The 24,851-nt window shown below is 36.9% G+C and overlaps 1 protein-coding gene across 1 annotated transcript in view; it reads left to right on the plus strand.

Moving 5' to 3' along the window:
* LOC124282390 (sodium channel protein 1 brain-like) overlaps window positions 1-24,851 on the plus strand; it is a 71,867-nt gene that overhangs the window by 40,283 nt on the left and 6,733 nt on the right. Inside the window, exons 8-28 of the mRNA XM_046718364.1 lie at window positions 573-717; window positions 1,107-1,241; window positions 2,142-2,561; window positions 3,779-3,790; window positions 8,057-8,153; window positions 9,581-9,828; window positions 10,257-10,427; window positions 10,748-10,938; window positions 11,598-11,751; window positions 12,259-12,499; window positions 12,846-12,955; window positions 13,479-13,675; window positions 14,024-14,156; window positions 14,573-14,746; window positions 15,485-15,607; window positions 16,543-16,815; window positions 17,293-17,346; window positions 17,770-17,907; window positions 18,826-18,936; window positions 19,442-19,712; window positions 22,548-22,574. Of these exons, the coding sequence (XP_046574320.1) occupies window positions 573-717; window positions 1,107-1,241; window positions 2,142-2,561; window positions 3,779-3,790; window positions 8,057-8,153; window positions 9,581-9,828; window positions 10,257-10,427; window positions 10,748-10,938; window positions 11,598-11,751; window positions 12,259-12,499; window positions 12,846-12,955; window positions 13,479-13,675; window positions 14,024-14,156; window positions 14,573-14,746; window positions 15,485-15,607; window positions 16,543-16,815; window positions 17,293-17,346; window positions 17,770-17,907; window positions 18,826-18,936; window positions 19,442-19,712; window positions 22,548-22,574 (3,425 nt within the window). The remainder of the gene's footprint in view (window positions 1-572; window positions 718-1,106; window positions 1,242-2,141; window positions 2,562-3,778; window positions 3,791-8,056; window positions 8,154-9,580; window positions 9,829-10,256; window positions 10,428-10,747; window positions 10,939-11,597; window positions 11,752-12,258; window positions 12,500-12,845; window positions 12,956-13,478; window positions 13,676-14,023; window positions 14,157-14,572; window positions 14,747-15,484; window positions 15,608-16,542; window positions 16,816-17,292; window positions 17,347-17,769; window positions 17,908-18,825; window positions 18,937-19,441; window positions 19,713-22,547; window positions 22,575-24,851) is intronic.

Consider the following 24,851-nt stretch of genomic DNA (forward strand, 5'->3'; position numbering starts at 1 on the left):
AGCAAACACAGACAACACTGCAGATGTACAGATGAATTGTTTACATTCCATATATGGCAAATGTTCCCTGTTTGGAAGCTGTTGGCCTCAAAGTTTCCATTATCAATTTCAGGCAAGTCGTAAGGGATAATAAGTCTTTTATTGCATCAATATGAAGCTAAAGTGAGTGCATATGCCCCAATGTATATAATATAGGCCAAAAATATTGAGCCATTTCTGAGCCAGTTTTGAAGGTCTAAAATGCCTAAATATAAGGAGCTTCGTGTCCCCCAACCGGGCTAGTTTTCAGAGTTTTTTCTCAAAATTTCATTCTCATCCCTGTCTATGCTATCTTGTCATTTGTTAGATATGTCAAACTTGTAGATGTCACTCAGGGTGATGGTACAGTTTACATCATCGTCTCATTCAATTCACCCGGGTTTACTGTATCCCTCCTGTGATTTTGCTGGAATATTGTTAAAGTCGGTAGAAGACCACTCACTCACTTCAAGTGTCTCTCAAAGATCTTGCTTTTATGTCAGCTAAGTTATGTATGCTACACCTATAGAGATAATACTGTCTGTTTTCTGCAGACAATGCCCTGCAAACTACACCTGTTTACCTGACATTGGAGAAAACCCAAATTCTGGCTATACAAACTTTGACCACTTTGGCTGGGCCATGCTGAATGCCTTCCAACTCATCACCCTGGACTTCTGGGAGGACACTTATAATAAGGTAGGTGATTTATGTCTAATCACACTATTTTCATCCCAAGTAAAGAAAGGTTATTGTTTTTTAACACCTTCTAGCATGTGAAGGCTAAAATGTTGAAAACAATCCCTTGCATGCCTTGGGCACCAGAAAAACTGATGATTGTGGGTTCGAATCCCAGTTTGCCCTAATTATGTTTCTAAGTTTGTCAGCACTATACCCATGTTCATGTTTTTCATCACACATAGTTGGGGTAATTGATTTGAGCTTTCTTCCAATGTTATGCTGATATGCTGTGATATAACAGAAATAGCATTAAATGCATCCTTAAACCAAAGTCTGTTATTCCTCAGTTCAGGGACTATTTTGTAGTTTTGTGATTGAATGATGATGGTATTTTGATGTCTGTGAAGGTGATCCGAGCTAGTGGTCCCTGGAATTTGGTGTTCTTCATCCTGGTGGTATTCTTTGGCTCCTTCTACCTCATTAACCTCATGCTGGCTGTCGTCGCCATGTCCTACGAGGAGGAAGCAGTGCGTGCTGGGAAGGTAAGAATCACTCAAATTTGTCAAGAGATCTCTGCTGAACGAGAGATTAGGGAGCAATCATTGCCTGTGGGAGCTACCTGAGGGCTGATTGATCTTAAGATTGGTCATTTATCTTAATACAGCCTAATGGCATACGGTATACCATATGACCATTTTTTCTTGAAAAGAAAATCATTAACTGAGGCAAAATGTTGAAAACATTCAATGCTTGTTTTTATCATGAAAAATATTTTTTTAGACAAAGAAGTATATATTGTGAGATATTTTTGTGTGCTCCATGGAAATCTATTTTGCCTATGATAATTGTTTTATGTAACAATATACAGTCAGTCATAGAGCATCGTGAATGTTAATGGGTTTACAGATTTAATCTCATTTGCACATTGTGTAATCACTTTCACTTGAATGTTGCATGGTAAATTGTCAGACATGGCATGTTCAGTGCATGTGTTGTAGTAAATATGCAGCATGGCATCATCTAAATGTCCTACAAAAATACTCTGCATAATCATCATGAGTGGGAAGCCAAAGAAGATTGGTGTACTATTTACTATGAAGTCTTAAGGAGATTATTAAATCTGTTGTAGATGAAAATATATTGTTCTATTCTCCAAGGAGTAGTGTGTTTGGTGCAAACTCTATTACTTCGAAATTATTATCTCGGAAAACTCAACTGATCTTTTGTCACTCTGGAGAAATGGAAATATTGTGCACATTTTACTTTGGGATTCAGTACTGAAGTGAAGGGGTTTGGAGAGCATGAGTCAAAGCTAAGAGAATTAGGTGTGGGAACCATATTTAAAAACCCTTTGAACAGCAATCATTATGTAACTTGGGTATGAATAATGCCTGAACGAATAAAGAAAATACACAGGAAACATTGCATGTTACCATTCACAGGAGAAAGAACGAGAAAAAGCTAGCCAAAGGAAAAAAATGAATCAAAATCCAATTTACGACTTAACAAAAATAACCATAGCGAGCAGGAAAATGAAAGGTGACGATAAGAAGAAGAAAGATAAGAAGGCTGAATTGAAAAAAAATGATACACAAGGAACAGAAGGGCTGAAACAGCCACAGAAAAAGCCTAGACCTCCTGTGAACCCTAAAAAGCCCATGGTCAAGATCCCAAGCAAGGACAGTGGCTACTCATCCCGAAGTCAAAACAGCAGTCGTTCAGTGGGGAGTAGGGTTCTCAAACACAGAGACAGCAGAGAGAGGCTGAAGAACCCAGAAGATGCTGAAACAGACAGTGAAGCTAGCAGCAGCATCAACTATGCCTTTAAGGGAACACTGATCAAACAGAATAGCCGTGGTAATGTAAGTAAACCTACCAGATTTCAGTCTGACAGGATTGTTGGCAGGAAAATTAATCTGAGGTCATGCTTGGTTACTATAATGAGTTCTAACTTTGGACACTATCATTTGTTGGTGTAACAGATTTAGATGAATCTGTATTCATTCATTTGCCTTAATTTACTTCTATTTGATATTGAATAGCAATGCTTTAATACCTCATCATAATGTATTAATACTCAATCATAATTTCTTAACACTTCATCATAAATGTCTTAATACTTATTCATAGTGTCTTAATACTTCATCATAAAGTCTTCATACTTCATTGTAATGTCTTAATACTTCATAATGAACACACGTTTGTTGGAACACAATGACTTACTTAATGACTAAAACTATGGATGTAACATTAGATGGAAACAAAATGAGTAATGCTATTTTATTTAGTATTATTGGCATACTTGCTACATTTGAATTTGCTATTCTTATCTTTGTAAGGATGTTTCACACAATCTTATACATGGTGGTAATTCTATCCATGTACATAAATAAGTAAGAAGATGTAATGTTAAAGTATCCCTTTTTTCTTTCATTAACGTTTCTATTTTCCCCTGTTTTACATACTGGTTACATTTTTTTATCACCACCTTTAGTGAATAAAATATATTAATGACTGGTTCCTCAATTTTCAACCTTTTTGCTTTAATGCTTTTATGTTATGTTTTTTTCTTTCATGGCCCCCACTTTTATGTCTAGTGTCAAGTAAAGGCGCCACAAATAAATGGTCAAATTAAATAATTGACTTAATGTTTTTACACCACATGATGACAGACAAGTAAATGGATTTTTCGATTGATATAAATCAATACAGAATAAATAATAACATGCAATTTATTGCAATGTAAATTTCCTCAGATTTAAACAAATGTAGGCATTTTGCAATATACAGTTACAAAAAATAAATGTCAACTGACTGGTATATATATACTTTATATGTGAGGGGCTTCTAGATATAATGGTAAACTGCCAATATCACAATACTTAACTATTGTTGTATGCATGGACAAGCTAACTGGTGATTGGAGTTTGATTGTAGTGGCAGCATGCTAGAATACAGGGAAGTCATATAAATGTGATCCAGAGAACAGTAACAGTCCATAAAATACTACATGCAAATGAGGACAAAATGTTATCATTTGGTAGACTAATTAACTGAAAGAGTTTTGTACAATTTGCAGGGATTTTTGAAAGTGAGTACACCTCTGTGTTGCTTTGTTGGTTGTGTTTGTTGTGTTCGTTGTGTGTCATCTGGCATGTGGCAGTCTCCACCGTGTTGCACTACACAGCATCCAACTCTCACTTCTCATTTTCTCAAGACAGTATCAGTTTGCAGCAGTTAATACAGTCAATGTTCAATTTTGAACCTCATTTTTCAACCTGACAGAGACAGAAACACAGACACAAATATTTTAATTAATATTTGCAGCATAATACATCTACTGGGCATATGTACTGCTCAAAAGAACACCCTATTCTATCATATTACTAGAGTTTATCAATCATGCTTTACTACAGATACTCTGTCAAAGCATGATAATGGGATATTGGTGGTTAGTATGTTTTATTATTTATCTGAGCTGTATTCGATTACTGTTACATTTGTTGGTAGTGAGGGTTTGATACAAATGTGAAATCTTAAGCATATATACTGCATAAAACACAATTCATTTCTTTGGCAAGAATGTGTGTATACATGACTGCATCTTATCAGTGGTGTCGTGTAATTGAATGTTTTGTCTGTGTTTGTATTAAGTAACCATGCATGCATCTACTTTCATTGTTTTTTTAAGTGTGCCTTTTAATTTGGGAACGGCATATAAAATTTGTCTAATAAGTTTGAAAATTCCAGTTATCATAATTGCGTTGCCCTGATGTTGGATCGTTGTGCCTCTAACATTCTCCTTTCTTTCAGAGTTATAGGGGGTATAGTGGTTTTATGTGTGTGATGGGTAGTGTCCCTTTGCTCTGCTAGGATCTGCTCATAACAAATTTGAAATCCTTGAATTAGCCTAATGGTGAAACTTGATTTTGCAGCAACATTTCAAGGATTGATCTTGTTTCCAAACCAGACATGACATATCTGATATATACTGTTTAAAGGGGTATTTGTCTGGGAAGTATTTGAAATTTTATCAAGTATTTCTCTGCGAAATTGACCTTACCATTTCAGAGCAAACCATTTTTTAGGTTAAGAGCAAACCATTTTTTAGGTTAAGAGACAGGTGTGGCAAGTGGCTGTCAGGGTTTGTTACCACAATGGACAAGCAAGGGAGTTCAGATCTCATTATCAATTTATCATGGCTTAAGTTTGGCATCAAGTCAACTTCTGGGACAACAAGCACCAGGAGACCAGTTCATTTTATCAAAAGTTAAAGGTTTGTTTGGCAGTGGCACCCAAGGGACAGAGAATAGCTGGAAAACGAGGGCGAGAAACATTATGTATATATTTTTTTTTCTTTCAAGCAAACTGTTGAAGGCTTCTATACTGTTGACATATGTGATTTGCTTGAAACTTAGATGTCTTTCAGGACTATGAATATGGTTTATTCCATATGGTAAAAAATGTAGGTTATTTGAGACGATAATATTATTTTTTTAAATATATATGAGATGGGGTTTTGGTAATTAGGAAGGTAGGGATGAAAATCTTATATGATATATCTGGAGTTGAAGAAATGGGGGTGAAATCAGTGTTTCAAAATAATCCTGAAAGCTTAGGAGTCTTTTTCATAGACTACATATTTCACTCACTCACACACACTCACAATCACTCACTCACACACACACATACTAACACTCACACACACACACAAACACACACACAATGGCACTGATCAATACACATTACGTGTCTTATTACAGTTCTACTTGTATTGTAATCATAACACAAAAGTTATTGAAACTATTGCAGTACTATACTTAATTGTTCCGCTGAGTGACTGAGTTGGGATTAAGACCAATGTGAACGGCATTCCACTTAAACCATGGTTAACATTGGAGGAAAGACCGAAGTATTGCAGGTTCTGTTATCTACTGCTTTGGTAAAACCCACAAGTACAGGTATGATGGGGACAAATCTTAGAAACACAACTGGGGGAATCCCTGATTCAAAGTCACAATAACTGGTTTTTGTCTTGCCTGTATAGTGAATTTTAGCTCCTTGTATGACTGGGCAACCTGTGTCCCTTATGCAATATACACCAGTTTACTATTCTGAACAATTGCAGAAATTCAATTTTGATACATCATAAGTTTTTACAGAATTGAAAGCTACTAGTCATAATAAGTTAATAATTCAGATTGTCAATACAATCCTGAAGGATTAATTCTGATGGTATCTAATAACCCTCTCATTTACCAGCAGCATTGTGTCAGATGATCACATTCCTTGGAGTTGGAAGCATCAGTGTTTATGAGTATTTGTTTTCTCAACAGTTGCAGATCAATAATGGTATTCCCTAGGTAGGCATTGTTCCATTGGAGGGATTTGTAGTGTAAACTCACTGTTTGGAACAGGCAAATTTACACTTGTCTGATCTCTGTGATGTCTTTGTGAGGATTTGATCTACCTCTCAACAAATAGGCATTGGTCACACTACGTACATATGTGGGCCAGGTGAATACAATTAAATACTGAATTATGAAGACTTGTTGTCCTTGCCATTTCATGTACACACATACAATCAATACTCAGTCTGATACCCAGTACCTGAGTGCAATATGCTTTAGGAAATCATGCATCTCCTCAGGGAAATGTAGGGCAAACTATACATTCATTTATTTATTTTAAATGTTCATTACTGAAATACAAGGATGTGTATATTGTAGGTACTGTTTTGTATGTATGTTATCTGGAAACAAATAATGTTTTATCAGTATTGGTATAACTGTGTTGCTTTGTCAGCTAAATGACATGACATACATATTACACAACCTTTGGTGGGTCAAGTCGGGTATTGGGTCTGGATGTTCTGCATCTGAATTAATATTTCATTGGCTTCATAACATATTGACTTTACCAAACAATGGTGTTGGTTAGGAAAGCCAGTGTTGTTCAAAGGAAACATTCATTTTTTTTAAAGTTCAGTCTGCATCCTCGTAATTATTTGAATGACTTCATTTGAAGTGAAGTAGACCAAATGATTTCTTGTTTTACACATTGTGGTAGTTAGTTTGGGAGTTACTGGGCTGCTTTCATTTGTCATGAGGATTGAACTGTTTTTGATTGAAGTATGATGAAACTTATGTGATGAATTAAGTATAATCTGTGAGGCTTAAGGCAATAAGAAACAGTAGCCTCTAGACTGGGATACCTTAGTGCCACTCACTGGGCTAACAGATGAGGCCATCATCGACACAGGTACTACAAAACCTCAGTGGAAAGTATAGCTGCAATGCATCTTGTCTATTAAGACCCATTATTCCCCTACAAAAGTACAAAAATATATATTTACTCGGGAGTATTTATGATTTCCATTTTGAGACATTTGTTTACATTTCTAACACTACTTTACCTAATTAAGACTGTTAATGGGGTGTTACATGAGACTATATTCTAGAGGAACATATTTGTATGAAACATGTACATATGTATATACATTGCCGTATACCTATGCTGACAGCAGTGCCAATATCACGACTAGTGTCTCCCTTTGAAATGGAAACCTTCCAGAATGGTTTAAATGTGGAAGGACCATATCAAAATCTGTGTTAGAACTAGTGCCCTGCAACCTGCAACCTATACATGTTGAAAGTGCAGTGTCTGACACTTGCCGAAGTATGTCAGGGTCCAAAGGACCAGCAAAAAAAATAAAATCTATTTGTCCTTTTGGATCTCTACCTGACACGATGGTCTAAAATGACCACAAGCTAAATCTTTATTGCGTATTTAGAAAGAAACCACTCAAAGAGGATGCTTAGGTTACTGGTTTTGCTTTGAGTTTGAAGCCTATTGCTGATTTCAAGTTGTTCATACTTACATTTCCTTGTTCATCCCCAGAATAACACTAGAACACTGGACCACCATTTTTACTGGTCGTTAGGAAAATATGCTAGACACGGAGACATCTGTGTCAGTCACTGGATTGTCCAGTTCACACTGAATTAGTTACAGGCTTGTGTCATATAGTTGAAATGTTTCTGAGTGTTATTTAAAAAATAAACAAGTAGAAAATATAACAGTTTTGGATAACTGATAAAAGTCATATTAGACTGGATACGGTGAAGTATATATGTTTTTGTTGATGCTTTATATATGTTCAAATGAGGATGGTATACTGAAATATTATAGAATTGCAGTTTTAGATTACATTGTTTCAGAACTAGTTTTGATGTGTGTGCTATATAGTGTTTCTGAAGGTATTACGCTTCTTTTCAGAGTGAAAGGACAATTGAGCTCAAACTATTGTACAGATGTTTTCCTGTTTGTATTGTAACAGCATTGTTTTGTTGTGTAGGTGTCTTCGTCCGGAGTGATATTTGAGAGGGAATCCACCGTCAGTGAACTCAACAGTCTTGAAGAGAACAAAGAGACAAGTGTTGTTATAATCAGAGGTACTTATTCCAGTACTACTAATAATGATGACAATGATTGTACTTGTAGTCCATTATTGAATTCGGCAAAACTGTGAACTTTTGTGTAAGTGCAGTCCAGTTTATAAACTGAAAAGGAAGAAAGGTCAAACTAAAAGCAATCATGAGCTCCTAATGAATGAGCTCTAGAGTGTTTTACTGCCCATCTGATGACGTATATGAACCTTTAGAAAATATCCACATTGAAACTAATCCCTCACCTGTCAGTAAGCATTATCACACATGTGAAATAATGTCCTCCTCTGTACCCTGTAAAGCAGCTTAATGTAACTAGATCTGGTAATTGAGGTGTTCAAATTGTGGTTGTATTTTGGAGTGGAACCTGATGCACTTGTTAACGAGGACCTGGAGGTCTTGTAACACAAGTATGAGGATTGGAGACCAACACAGATTATTCATATTACCAGAAAGATTATTATCTTGAGCTCCACAATGACAAAGTATGTCAGATGAAATCATGTAGCAGAAAAAAATACAAACATCCTTTTGGACAGTCTTTGAAAACATATAGATCTTCAGGAACATATACATCAACAGTTTATCAGCATTGTTTGTTAAATATTCATGAATGGTTGCTTTTTTGGGGAAGATATTCAGGTAACACAACAGTCGTAATATGAAACTACAATATAGGTAGACCTGCTGAACAGTGGTTCGTAGTGTGAGCAATGATCCACATTGACACTATGCACATGTTCTGCAAAGTCATGCATTAAGGGAACTTGATCCTCATTTCAATCAGCTGTGGGGGGTATTTAACACATATTCTTTCCTATCACAGGTAGGGAAAAAGGTCTATAGTTCTGCTCTTAAAAATATGTCTAAAAATCCTGTTAATCAAGATCCTATTATTCTGGAAGGCCTTTTGTTCCAAGTGATTACTGTTAGGAATGTCTGTGTACATGTACATACAGCTGACAATACCCTAATTCATGATTCAGGAAGTTCTTACTTATAACAATTTAACTGAAAACGGGACGGTGGGGTAGCCTAGTGGTTAAAGCGTTAGCTCGTCACGCCGAAGACCCGGGTTCGAATCCCCACATGGGTAAAATGTGTGAAGCCCATTTCTGGTGTCCCCACCGTGATGTTGCTGGAATATTGCTAAAAGCGGCGTAAAACCAAACTCAGTCAGTCAGTCAGTTAACTGAAAACAGTAATTATGTTGATTAAAGAGGCTTCACTATCCAACAGATTTCTTGTAAAGAGTAACAATCATCTGGAATTCTCAATATAGCAGAATGATAGATTGGTTGGGAGAGAGAAGGCAGAATAGGATGTTTCTCCTGATAGTCCTGCAATTTTGTCTGTTAAATATGTTTAGGGTGCAGTGCAGGTTAAATCATTGTTACAAAGTTCAGGTATTTAACTCTGTGGCTTACTTTCAGCGGATGAAGACCCTGACGTTGTTCCCGGCCCAAATGAGCTTGTGGACAGAAACTGCATCTGTTGCCGTAGTTGCTGCAAGTGTTTCATACCCCTGCTCCGCACTGAGGGCATGGTGTATGCCTTCATCAGTGACCCCCTGTTTGACCTGTTCATCACCCTCAGTATTATCCTCAACACCATCATCATGGCCCTGGAACAGCATGGGCAGTCAGAACAGATGAATGTCCTCATCAAAGTGGCAAATTATGTGAGTCTCAGTAAACTACTTAGACTATCATTTTTTTCAGTGGGTCAGTATGTCTGTTCTGTTCTGGCAGTCTGAAGCATTTCTCATTGTTGGAAGAATATCGACAGTGGTTTTGTTCTGTGGGTTCCCCAGCGGGAACTCTTGGTAAGAGTGCTGCGTCAGCTACCTATTGTTGTACAAGGCGACTTAATGTTTTGGGTGGTCACTCTCATTGACATTGATTTCTTCAGTTCTTCGCTGACATGGCATGACATGGCATGACACTGCTGATAATGTCCGTTTGTCAGGCCAAGACTGAGTTAATTACAGCTGGAATTTTGTTAATTTTGGAATTTTTAACAAACAGACAGGCAATTATTTTATCCAAGAACATGAATATGGGGATATCTGTGATTGCAGTCCATTATGTTTGGATTATCTCATTTCAGGTGTTTACTGCAATCTTCATTCTTGAAGCAGTTTTGAAACTGTATGCTCTCAACAAGTATTACTTCAAGAGTGGCTGGAATATCTTTGATCTGATCATCGTGATCGCCAGTATCATTGATTTAGGGTTTGAAGAAGTGGATGGTCTTTCTGTCTTTAGGACCTTCAGATTGGTAAGTTTTACAAAAACGTATATCATCTAATACAAATGGGAGTGTGTATTGCCATTTGTAATGAACTAGTTTATAGATTTTGGGTGAAACATTGCTAATTGTTATGAAACTTATTATTTTTGTACCCATTATCCCAGAGCATAGAAATAACATTGCAGTATGTATTGTTTGAAAAGTGTATCACAGTACACTGGCAATTCTGTACAGTTCTAAAAAAATAGTTTACATGTTTTATGAACAAATTCATAGTATGAGAGACAGTTAACTTGTCACATTGTGGTATTACTGTTGAATACTTGTCCATATTTGTATTCCTACAGCTCAGGGTGTTCAAACTTGCACAGTCATGGCCAACAATGAGGATATTGCTGTCAATCATCTTGAGCACTCTGGGTGCCCTTGGAAACCTAACCATTGTGCTGGCAATCATTATCTACATCTTTGCTGTAACTGGACTGCAGCTGTTTATGTCAACCTACACACCAGAAAAGTTTGCCCCTGACCCTCCACCGTAAGCTATGTTATAAATTAATGGCATGAATGTTCCAGGGCAGAACAGGTCCTGGTATGCCATGCTTGGATTAGGTGGAAACCTGTCTCATTATGGGGAAACATACCTTTGTGGATAGAGTTTTATGCTATCAATCACTTGGATGTCTGATCCATTCTCAGTTACTCTAAGGTTGATGTGACATAGCTGGAGTACCCTAACTGACACTGGTTCCTAGTTACATGACAACCCAAACGGTGTAATTATCGAGTGTAAAAACAACGTATAACATTCATTCACTTGCTCAGGCACTTGCTCCTCAGATCAGTTACAGGGCCCTGTTTCACAAAGCTCTCGTAGGTCTAAGATCTTTTAACTTTTCTCGTAGCACTCGTACCTCCTATACTGTAACATAGGGAATACTGCGAGGAAAGTTACGAGATCTTAGGCTTACGAGAGGTTTGTGAAACGGGACCCTGTACTTTAAATGAGGGGAAGCTGTTGTCAGTTCTTCTATTTCAACCAATGCAGTTAATGGGATTCTGTACCTCTGATTGACCAGTCACAATTGAGTAATTTAAATTCATGGAAGGGTGTGCATTAAATTCTTGCATTTGATCAGTACAAGAGTCAAGTGTGAATCTGATGTATGCAATATCTACGTTATTTTTCCTTTATAGGAGATGGAATTTTAACAACATTCAGCATGCTCTGATGATGATATTCCGTGTGCTTTGTGGAGAATGGATTGAGCCACTGTGGGCCTGCATGAAAGCCAACAATGAACTCTGTATGGTGGTCTTCCTGCCTGCTCTTGTGCTCGGCTACTTCATCGTAAGTTAGAAACAATGAGAAGCTTGTTTACCACAATAAATAGTATATGAGAAAGCTTGTCATAAGTTCGAAACTACCTTTCAATACAACGTAAACATAAGGAATAGCTCCAGGTTGTAGCCTCACAGCAGACTATAGATGGGTGTTCCTTAAATCTTGTAGTTAACAAGACCATTTACTTCGTGAATTCCTGTACACTCAACTACTAACACATGTAAAAAATTGTCAGTTGTGATGTGACAAGCAAATTATGTAGCATCAAATATACTGAGAGAAACAAATAAAGGAACTCAAGAAAATTCAACGTTCCTTTAATATTTTCCAGTTTTCATCACCAGCTTTGAATAGCGCTGTGGGAAGAAATCTGAGAATATATAAAGGAACACTGCCATGAAATGGTGTTCCCTTATATGTTTCCCTCTGTATACATCATGTCATGACATTTACGGTGCTCACCTGGACAGTCAAAAACAATTTCCTAACAAATAACAATACTTGATATTCCAGGTCCTGAATTTGTTCTTGGCTCTGTTACTGAATGCATTTGCTACTGACTCCATTCGCAAGCACAAAGAAACAAACCAGGAAGAATCTCGACTAAAGTTGGCATGGCAGAGAATCAAAGGCCTTTGTTGTTGCTGCCTGGGCAAGAACATAAACTCCATAGAACCCAAGAAGAATGGCAAGGCATCAGAGGAAGAATCTACAAATGTGATAGATATTGATGAAAATGGGAAGGAGGTTAAGAGTGAGTAGTAGATTATTGTTTTAAACCATGACCATATGAAGCTATTTGTGTGCTGGAGTACATTAGAGCTCTTTTTATGAATGCTATGAACGGCAACTAAATACTTTTAGGAAAGGTCTCAGTGCACAAACAATTTGAATCAGCCAGCCCAAAATTGTCTTTTGCATCCCTTTCAGTAGAGTATGTAATTCATGTAGTTGACCAGTATTACCTTCATAGTCCAAGTATCATCTTTGAATTAGTGGTTTTAGTCAGACACTGTGACCTTAATGCTGAGGTGTCTGAGGGCCAAGAATTGTTTTGTTTTGTATTTCCTGGTGATGATGAGATCTGTATTATGTTTAAGATGCAGATGCAGATGCTGATGCCAAACCCTCTACCAATGGAGTAAATACTAAATCTGAGGACTCAAAGAAAACACAGTCAAATGGGTCTGTCAAAGGCAAAAATGTAAAGGTAAGATTCTTAATACAACAGACAGGACAGATATACTACAAAACTGTTTGGAAAAAGCAATTGAGTTATCTGATTAATCTGTGCAAGAAGAGCTTTTGCATGTGGTCTTGTGTGGTTGAGGATGATTCAAAGCCACTGTCAGCCCAGCAAACTCATGTTTGGGACAACATGGATTTCACACATCAAACCTAGACATTTTGTTATGAATGAATACTTCAACCTCTAGGCTACCAGGGGCGGTGGGGTAGCCTAATGGTTAAAGCGTTATGAAGCCCATTTATGGGCACAATGTGTGAAGCCCATTTCTGGTGTCCCCCGCCGTGATGTTGCTGGAATATTGCTAAAAGCGGCGTAAAACCAAACTCAGTCAGTCAGTCAGTCTAGGCTACCATGTGCTCCTATATTTCTGTTTAGCTCTGTATTTGCGGTACATTATTGATAGTGTAATATTAAAAGCCTTGACACTACTGCTGAGTGAATGTAGATGTGAATGTAGTTACATAGTGCCTGTCTTATTTGTCAGGAGGCCCAAGCAGCATTTGATACCACTCAAAAGAGGGCTCAGTTTTCAAGCTTTGAGGAGGCACGGCTGGCAGAGGCTGCAAGGAAGAAGAATGGTGAAGACGAAGATGGCCTTGCTCTCGGAGATACTGCATCCTCATTGAAGAAAAACAATGAAGTTGTGGTGCACAACTGCATGCCCAAAATCCTTGCTAAAAGGTAGGTTAAAGAAAGAGGACCTATACACTTATATGTAAAATATATTTATGACAAGTATATCATGGTTACTTTTAATATCTATACATATACCAAGTAAATCTAAATCAAAATGATATTTTGCCTGCAGCCTGCAGAACTCTCCTTAGGATTCTGTCTCACAGATTTCATTTGGCTGACTGTTCCAGCCGAAATGGCCTTATGTGCAAAACTGTTAAGGCCAAATTTTATTGTATGAACCTGAGGTAATTCAGTAATGAAGTCCCAGGAGAGTGAGGAGATGTTTTGATTTTAAATTGACCTTAAATATATACATGTAACAAGCTTACACCACTCTATATTTGGCTGCAGGATGCCCTGGTTGTCAAAGTATGATAAGCCTTCACGATGGTACAGCATGCGGAGGTTTTTGGTTAAAGTTGCTGACAACAAAGTATTTGAGACAGCTGTTCTACTCACCATCTTTGCAAGTAGCGTTACCCTGGTGAGTGTTAGTTTCCTTAAAACTGGTGCATCTATATTATTGCATCAATATTACTTATCATTTCATCGACCTGTTTCGATTTGGATGTCTAAACATTGATGATGTGGATTCAACAGACATTCTAAAAGTCTCATTGTGACCAGCCCTGTGATATTTGGGGGGTGGGGTGGGATGGGGGTGAAGGAGTTGTTGTGAGATGTACTTTATATTTGACTGTTTCAAGATGTACAGTTTAATTCATTTGACTGGAGTAGCCAAATAATGTTTTTGTAGACATAATTTTTCATGACATCTAAATGTCCATCCTTCATTATGTAAATGTCCATCCTACAGTTTTCAACAAGACCCGTTGCAATTAGTTTGTCAAGCTTCTCCAACATGCAGACTCATTGCCAATAAGTGTTGTCTATTTTCAGGCATTTGAGGATGTGACTCTTGATGAGAAGCCTTCACTGAAGTTGGCGCTGTATTACTTGAACATCATCTTCTGTATTCTCTTCTCAATTGAGATGTTGATTAAGATGTTCGGCTATGGCTTGCACAAGTATTTTACAAGTTTTTGGACCATACTGGACTTCTGCATTGTGCTGGTAAGGATCTGCTACTCTTTAGTGATGTGCTTTTTATTTGTTCCCAAGGCTATGTCAGTGTATTGACTTCAGTCTTGTTCTGAGAACCTATAGATTTTGCAGGATTATTTAAAGTGTGGTCTGTGTGCCTGACAATAGTTGTGTTTTATGATTTGTGGTGACAGCCAATGTGAAAATAGGTCCCCAGTAACTTACCAGGTATACTTGAAATATGATGCTTCTTGATGGATCTGGTTTAGTGAGTCGATTGATTGCTTGTCAGCAAAATCTGACAGTGTGGAATATTGTTCATGATATCAATCACTGATTTGTCTGGTCCAGACTCGATAGGTTACACAGTCTCATGATATTGCTAGAATATTGCCAAGTGTGGTGTTGAAAAGAGAAATTCCGGAGACTTTTGTTTGCATTATATATTTTTCTGTCTCTGTCCATTTGCATATTCATCAAAACAATTAGTAAAACATGAAATTAATTATATCTGTTTTTATTGAAAATTGCTTTACAATATGCTTGCCAATTATTAGCTCAGTTTGTCAAGGACAGGTGTAGCTCAATAAATTATTCACTATCCAGTAACGCTCTCAAGTTATTATTATTTTTATTTCCTCATGATGTTAGCTAAATGATATTGACTGTACTATCTTTATTATATGTTCTATCATGTACCAGTGCTGTTGTGTTTTTGAAGTGATGAAAACGTAAATATATTCGCTATCCTTAATATGTTTCTTTCAGATATCCATCATCAGCTTGATAGCCGAATCTCTGGGAATATCAAATATTGCAGCATTTAGATCTCTGAGAACCTTACGAGCCATCCGACCTCTTAGAGCCATCTCTAGATGGCAGGGAATGAAGGTAACCTGAGTCTCCTCACCTGACATTGGTTTATCCACACCATGGAAGATTCTTCATCATTGATTTTTTCACTTGATCCTCCTGTCTTGGGGACCTTTATATTTTGTTACTTGCTATACAGATTCTTTTCTCTTAAACCACAGAGATGGTTTTTGGTATGCAAGATAGAAAAATGTTGTTTCCACAACATTTTCAAAATGATTGCCTTTTAGGAAGAGTAAAATGACAAATCATGAAATGAAAGAAACAAACTGCTTGAGTGTTATGCATTATATGGGAAAAGTTCCATTTCAAATTGATCCAATTTGACAAAAACAATTCACTGACATAAAATGCTATTCTTAAAATATTGTATCATACTGGGGTCATTTTTAGTTTGCATATCCTTAAATGAAGTAATAGAAATGGAATAAAGTAGCTGTATGCATTGGGTTTCTAGATACATTTCTTAAGGAAATTATACAGAATACTGCTGATCATCTCATGAAAAGCTGGATTGTGAAGTTGGATTAAGATGTAGTATCATTGAAGAGAGGGTTTTACTAATAACAACTGTATCTAACATATTAAAAGTGGCATGTAAGGTCATGATACATTGATTTCTTTATTCTTTTTTTATATATGATACATTGAATGTAAGGTTGTAGTCTTGCTTAACATCTCACAACAGTTTGTTGTCTACCATTGGATATGGTGTGTCCAGAGTGACATATTGTATTTTATAAAAGATCAAATTTAACAAAAATAATGCCTTCTACTTCCCCTTCAGAAATATTTCTACTGAATCCAATACTACTTTCATTGTGGATTAAGAGGATATTTATTCTTTTATCACATCTCATAACTTTTACATTCATCATTCATTGCCATTTCTTTTTATCAGAAACATATTCTGGTATTTAACAATTATATAACACTGACCATTGCTGTTCCAGATTGTGGTGAACGCACTGATGTTGGCCATCCCAGCCATTGTGAATGTCATACTTGTGTGCCTGGTGTTCTGGCTCATCTTCAGCATCATGGGTGTCCAGTTCTTCTCGGGCAAGTTTTATAAGTGCGTGGATGCTAACTTGGAAAGAATTGATGCAGACATCATTGCCAACCGGAGCCAATGCGAAGCAAACAGCCACCTGAACTACTCATGGCGAAACTCCCATGTCAACTTTGACAACGTCCTACAGGGTTATTTGGCCTTGTTTCAAGTTGTAAGTGTCACAATAATTTCTGCAAAATGAAAATACCAGCAACATATTGTTTCTATGCTTCACATTGCCTAAATGTCCTGTCGTCCTTTCGTACTTACGTGCCAACCATTGATAACAACTGTTTGCCACACTAGTGTTAGTATATGCTATGGTTTGTGGTGACTGGCCAAAAAGCAGTGTTAAAAACTTAAGTAACACCCAGCTTTCTTCAACCTCCAAAAATGTGATAGTGAGCCAGCATGACGATGTGCTTATATATTTGCCAGGCTAGGCTTTTATCCATGAAAGCCATCAAACAATGCTTGAGTGAGAATATTGACCAGGTATATTTAGTTTCAGACTATGATAAATAGACAAATAGACTTTAAAGTAGGTGATGTTAAAAGGCATTAGTTTTAATGACAAACTACCACCCTTCAACTCACAATACCATTAATACTTAGTGATGTGTGATTACCCATATTTTTGTTTTGACAGGCAACATTTGAAGGCTGGATGGAGGTCATGATTGATGCTGTAGATGCAACTGATGTAAGTAAATACTTCACACAAAAAGTATCAGGGTTCAAAATTAATACAGTTGGCTTTTTGTGACTTTTACTTTATAAAATCCAAAGTGTTATAAACCCTTGTTACAGTCCATACATATCAATTGTCATCTGTTTCCTTGTTTCAGATGTTGAGTTGATCCTAATAACATTTGCAACATACTACCAGAGATCATATAATATCTATTATATGGTCTCTGATACTACATATAAAACCCAGCCAGTTGTGTTTTGAACCTCTTTTTAGACACTACAAACGTATCTATTAATGGCACTATTGGCTTTAATTTTTCTATTTGTTAATATGTTCCCTATTTGAAGAAGAAGACCCAGATTTGAATTAGTGGTCTTTCTGCTGTTGGCAACGTTGATTGAATTTGTTTCACAGAAAGTTTAATACTTCCAGATTGATCTTCAGCCAAAGAATGAGAACAACTTTGCTGCCTATTTGTATTTTGTGGGATTCATAATATTTGGAGCCTTCTTCACACTCAACCTACTGATTGGTGTCATCATTGATAACTTCAATGTGCTGAAGAAAAGGGTAAGACTTTAAACACACAGTGCAACATACTCACTAGAGTAAGCTAACAGAATTCTCAGCATTCAGATGAGAAAATTTGTTCAATGGCAAGAGAAAAGCTGAAGTGATGCAGTTGTTAAACACCCTACCATAGTAGGGTGTTGAAACCAACAAGACACACAATTAGGGTGAATTTTGGGTTCGAACCTGTGATAATAGATTTCTGGCATGACTGGGACATTTTGTCTGTACTGCAAACAGTGGCACCATAGATGCTAGTCAGCAACTTCATCAGTTTCAGCATAAGTAAGCCAGGCAAATGAGTGGTTGTTGTAATAATCTATGTTATTTACAAGTGAAATGCAGTGGTTAAATCAGTTCAACAGAAGTAAATTGTGAAATCAGTAAACAACCACACTAGATGAATGAACAATTAACAACTTGACACTCAGATTTGTGGAGTTAGAATCACATAAGGCAATACAATCCTAGAGGCAGCAGCAATGAATAACAGGCTATGTAATAAATATCAGTGCACTTACGAATATACAGAGTCACTGTCAAATGTCTTGCATGAGGCTGGTGCTCTGTTCTTGAATCTAGAAACAGTATCGGAAGCTGGCAGAAAGTTTTCAGATAGGTGTCCTGCCTGCTCAGTAAGTAGATGAGACAGGTGTGAAATAGGCACAGCCAACATGCAATTCAGTCATCATGAAACTTCTCAAATGATATAGTCTGCAGTGTGTTTACAAAGCTAAGGGAGGTAACTATAATTTGCCAGCTGCTGAGCACTATATTTGCTGCCACTTCCATCACTCCCTACAACAATATATACTGCCATCATCCAGATCTTATTAAGTACTAGGTTGACCTGTTTGCTCAAGATACCCAAAAGGGATCAATGATAAGTACTGTAAAGGAATTGCGTTTATGTTGTAGTATGAAGGCAGCTACCTGGACATGTTCCTCACCTCAAGTCAGCGCAACTACTACAACACTCTCAAGAAACTTGGCAACAAGAAACCTCAGAAAACCATCAAAAGACCAAAGGTATGCCAACTGTATACACTTTCTGTGAATTATGTGCATAAAATGTATTAGTCCTATTACAATACCAAACCATTAATTGCTTGTCCCTAACTCTCTTTTCTGACTCTCTTATTTCTACTTCATATTACTCATTATCCTCAATCAATCACACGAAAGGTGTTCAGTTCTCAACTTGAGTACAATGCCTTGCTAATGCCTAAACATTGCTAAAAGTGGCATGATACCTTGCCCTCTCAGTCAAGTAGTAGCGATAAGTGCTGAGGAATCATCATATATAAGCATGTATCACACGTTTGCTGGTCTCAAGACTAGATCCAGAAGAACCTGCTCTTGCCCAACTTACTGTTGTTGTCTCAGTTAAACAGCTAATCCCAAATACACTGTGGATTAGTAGGAGTGAAGTCATGGCACCTACCCTTGATAGAATACCTCCATACTGAAGTGGAGAGACAAATAACCAATGTAACTACAAGATATTACATCATTCATATCTCTTCATTTCCAGAAACAATTTGCAGCCTTCTTCTACGATGTGTCCATCAGCAACAAGTTTGAGTTGTCTATAGTGCTGATCATCTTCCTGAATATGATCGTGATGGGGATTGAGCACTACAACCAGTCAGATGCTGTGTCCCAGGTGTTGGACATCATGAACATCATCTTCACAACTGTCTTTACCCTGGAGGCCATGGTGAAACTTATCGGGCTACGGTGGCACTACTTCCGCCAGGCCTGGAATGTCTTTGACTTCATCATTGTCATCCTCTCTATCCTAGGTGAGACTTAATATGTGGACATGCAATAAACATTTGCTTGCTTCTCGTTTAATTAGTACATTTTTAAGTTCTCTTTTGTAGCAAAATGAGACAGAAAACTGAAAGTTTCTTTTGAACAGAACTCTTTTTGTTCAATGAAGTGATTCCTACCTTTTTAGTCAAAGGCACCTTCATACACAATTGCAGTCATAAGTTGAAATAAATAATATAAGAAATAATGTAACCAGACATCAGTTTTAGGGATGTGTTAATATACTGATCACCTGTGGTCAGCAAGCTGTGATCAGTTTGCTGTTGGTTTGTAGATTTGAATTTGTAGAAAAGCATCAATTCATTAGACAAGTAGATTTCAATCCTTAATATACATTGCTTTAGTTCCAGGTGTAGGTTTAATTAGCTTACACCTGTACATTTGGTAGAACTATGCAGTATATAGAGGATACTAAACGACCTTCCCTGTAATACTATATTTATTAAATGAGTTAATGATTTGGTATCAAATGAGTGAAAGATAGTTTGATGCTAAATCATTCATGAGTTTGATCAAAATGGTATTTCACGGAAACGAGTTTAGTATTCTGTTTATTACTCTCCAACAGAAATTGATAGAAACTGACTACGTAGTGTGATGACTCTCGGCTTTCCAGAGTCAAGTAAGTTCTAATACCATTGTGACAGCGGTATTAGCATTGTGACGTCATAACTGTAAACATTTATGACGTCATACGTCTAGCGGTATTACACAAGTTTAATATTGCTGTAAAACTATTACACTGCAGTATCTTCCACGGGCAAGTAATAAATGATTCTTCACACTTGTGGAATACTACAGAACAAAGTGATATGAGCGTCAACAGCTTGACTTGTCTCCTTTGATAGAACAGAACCAATTTTCTGTCATTTAAAAAGGAGGTTGACTTATTATGTTAACATTTGTAGTAGTATGTTTGACAGTTGTTCACTTTGTTCCTGTTGATATGTTTCCTTTGGCCAGTACAGCTGGATGGTTCCATACAACTGCTGTGACGTGTGTGTGTTAAACATATGAATCATAATTGGTTTTTGCCAGTTGACTCCCTCATTTCATCAAGACTAGTTTAGAAAGGGGACATTCATATATTTGTGGACCAACACTCAGCCACACTTTGCTGAGTTGTGTCCCTTACCTGTGAAAGGATCCTGTCATGGAAGAATCAAAGATTCACCTGCATCACTGAAGGCTTTTCTTTCACATTAAGCTGACATGCTCTGATTTAACTGAAATATTGTTCAAAGCCATGTTAAGCCCCAAGTCACACACCTACACTTGCAGATGTATTATGTATGCAAGAATTAATTTGTATCTACACACATAATTTTGATTCATAAAATACCCTTTTCATAAACCTGCTTAGATCAGCTGATATCATCCCTCTGCAGAGTGGTGATCAATGTTGTTGTTGAATTAAGTGTTGTAGACAGTCTCACTGAACAGGGAGATAAGTGACACATGCATGAGAAATCCAGATGTCTCGTCCAGCCCCTATTGTCAGACACTGTGGTTTTCATTGACCATAATTTCTTGTGTATAATGCACCTATGACTATAATGAGAAATCCTTGTTATTAGGTACAAGGTTCAAGTAAATTTCTATTTTATATATATATGCAGTCCAAATTATTGTATTGCTTGCCACCTTCAGGTGAACAGAGAGCATATAACAGACTTGGTCAATGCAAATGTGAATACCAGAAAATGTATAGAAAATGTAGTTTTCATAACAAGAAAATGTAATATAAGAGTTAACTTGTAACACAAGGATGTGTTGACATGATACTTCAGATGTTTCGTGCAAGCGTTTATGCCTTTGCATACATAATAAAAAAATATGACTACAATAGAAACTCACTGCCTGTGTGTATAAAGCTCACGTCCTTCTACACAACTGTATTATGTATTGATATATGTTTAGAGTGTGCATTACACACAAGGAAATATGGTATGTTTCCCAGCCAGCATCCACTGATTCATCCTCCTCGTGGTATTGAATTGAAAGAACTTGTAAAATCTGTTACCATAGTAAAGTCATTACTTTTTCAGCACATCAAACAGTTTCACATATTACTGTTGTCTCTGCCTCTGTGCAACATTTAAGTTCTCAAAGGTTTCAATCTACTATCTTGAAAATGAATATTAACAATTTTAATATCTTAATTCAGTTTTCAGAGAACCGTCACCTTAATTCTCATTAAGATCAGATCTTAGTTCTTGGTACCACTAAATAAAGAGTTGAGGACACTCGCAATCAGGTCAGATTACAGGTCACATCAGAATGACCGTTCAAAAGAAAAGTGGTCAGACCTGAAATAGCTCAACACATGGTATTCAGAACAACTGTTTTTGGTCATTAGCCTGATTCCATCGAAATCATTTTCTATCCACTGCTTCAATCTGATAAACATTTGAAATGGAAGATACTTGCCATAACCCATGGAAGGTACTGTCATACAATCTCAGTCAAACATTCCAGAAATTTCTTTTGTTCAGTTTTCAAATTTGGAATTGAGATCTGTCAATTAGTTTTCATAGCATGGTCTGTAAAGGAAGTTATCAGTTAGAAACTAGAGCCATCAAGTTTAAGAAAGCTGCTTTTTGATTGGATACAGTCAATTTCGTGTTCATAATACCATTGTTAGGTCAAAGGTTGAAAATAGTCTCTCTGAGGATATCCTCGTATCTTGGTTTGGTGGTAGTTAGAACTATGATCTGATTTGAAAGAGATTGCTTATTTAGTCAAATATGATACTCAACAGCAAACTACATTGTTTTACAATTTTCATGAATCTTCTTATTTAGATATTACCGTGAGCCAGTTACAGTCAGGTAACTTAGCAACAACCAATCAGTAGCTCAGTTCATGTCATGTGACTGTCCTAGATTCTGCCAAATGACTTGGTGCTGGCAATATAGACTTCAAGCACTATGTCACCAGTATATAAAGTAGACTCATCTGATTGCACAATATGAAAATCTCTCATGTAAATTCTCAAATCATAAGCATGGTTTTCAATTTATTAAAATATAGATACATTAATGCAACATCTGCACATTTTAGTCACATAATAAAGATAATGGGCACTGATATATGTGTACATCAGGAATTGTGTTTAGTGTACCGTTACTGCCAAATCAAGACTACAGTAATTGAAATGCATTAGAACAAGCAAATGATTGGAGTTTGTTCAAGTATACCATAACTAATTTCAGCAAACATAGAGTGTTATATACTACCTAAAAGAAGCCAAGGACCAATAGATTTGTTTCATATTAATACAATTAATCTGTCATGGCATGCCAGATTAACAATAGTGGACTGGTGTGAAAGAATTAAGATGTCCTGTACTTCGTTTGAGTGGTATGTACATTGTTTGATCTGGTTTTTGTTTCGCCGTTCATCAACTGCAAATGGAGATTCAGCTTCCTAAATCTCAGCAATTAATTCAGGTTGTAAACAAGGGACCTGTTCTCTGATAGTTTCCTACTTGACATACACAGTGTTGGCAGTTATCTGGACACAATTCCTGACCTTCCTTACTACTGACAGGAGCACTAACTACACCATCCACCCATGTATCCACCCATGTACCTGAATGTCTACCCATGTCTCTGTAGCTACTAGAGCAGAACCATACACCAAGGGTACCATATGTCATACTTTCTTCTCTGTGATACATATTATGATGTTCTGTGCAAACTTTTGATGTAACGAACCAATTCGTTTGAAAAGAAAATATATAATTTTTAAAATTTTATTGTAAAGTTAATTGTCGTCATGCCATTAGTGACTTTTAGGGTATGATGATGTGAAATATTAAAATAAATGATGAAATTTAACAAAATAATTAAATAAGTATATGAATTGTATCAAGTGGTGAATTGTTTTGGTTCTTGTAGCTATAATTGTATGTATTTGCCAATGTTGATGGTGGGTTTATGTAGATTTACATCTAGCTTAGCTCCACCCATGTTGTACTACCCATGTGCCTCAGAGCACACAACCGTTTAATCAATTATATATTATAATGAACTCACACATGAGCCCTGTCTGCAAGTTTGTTATAATATGCATTATATGTTCGAGGCACATGGGTGTGTAGATGTACCCTGCTTCATTATGTCATGTCCGGTCCATACGAGGGTTATGCACTAGATACATACATTTAGCCTGTATACCGTATTTCCTCTAATAAGCGCCGGGCCTCTAATAAGCACTAGTGGTGGTCCGATTAATTGAAATAATCGAAGATTGGTCGCAGTGACCAACAACCAAGCAATCGATCGCATTTTCTCATAATCGAACACAAAGGATTTTGGAACTACTGTTTTAGTCTTTGAAACTCTTGTGGATGGAACATATATTCGAAGTTGTCAGGGCCTGAAAATGTGTTTAATTCTTAGAAAACTCACTTCAATAACTGAAAAGTCATGACTTAATAATAGTTTAAGACTCTGAGTAGTTTATGTTCATGATATATTAGTCATCACTTTAAAGTAGCAAGTTGCATCATGTTATACTTATCTGCAATAACAACCTGAATAGAAAAATCTTTAAAATGACGATAACCAATTTTTTCGTTGGTAATGAAGCAATCATCAATTGTGAGATTTCAACCAATTCCCAACACTAATAAGCACAGGGGGTAAATCATCCTCGATAATCTCCAGGGTATACGTTACGATCACTCTCCACTATACCCTGGATGCATCCACGGCTTGGCCCCATAATTATATTATCTCCCTTTGGTGGCTCCGCATTCTCACAGTAGCCAATCAGCTAAGCCGCCGTTACATCCGAGCTTGCCAGTGTCAACAAAGATAGCGGTTGCAGTCGTGAAGGTTTGTTCGCAGTGCCACTCAGATTTTTGGGGAAATAATACAGGCAAATTGACAGATCTGAAACTTAAAAAAAATATATGAAAGAACTCCTTCTACCTCTTTCAGAGTACCTCTGCATCAATTGTGTTGCCAAGTTTAAACGGTTAGATAATTTAAGAAGCGAAAGTGAGTTGTGATTGCTTCGCTCAACTTCCCAGCATAGACACCTGATTGGATAAAAAGCCAGCCAAGGGAGGTAATATAATTATGGGGCCAAGCCATGGA

This window comes from Haliotis rubra, unplaced genomic scaffold (assembly GCF_003918875.1).
Source record: "Haliotis rubra isolate DU_JTF1 unplaced genomic scaffold, ASM391887v1 Scf3, whole genome shotgun sequence".
Lineage (NCBI taxonomy): Eukaryota > Metazoa > Mollusca > Gastropoda > Lepetellida > Haliotidae > Haliotis > Haliotis rubra.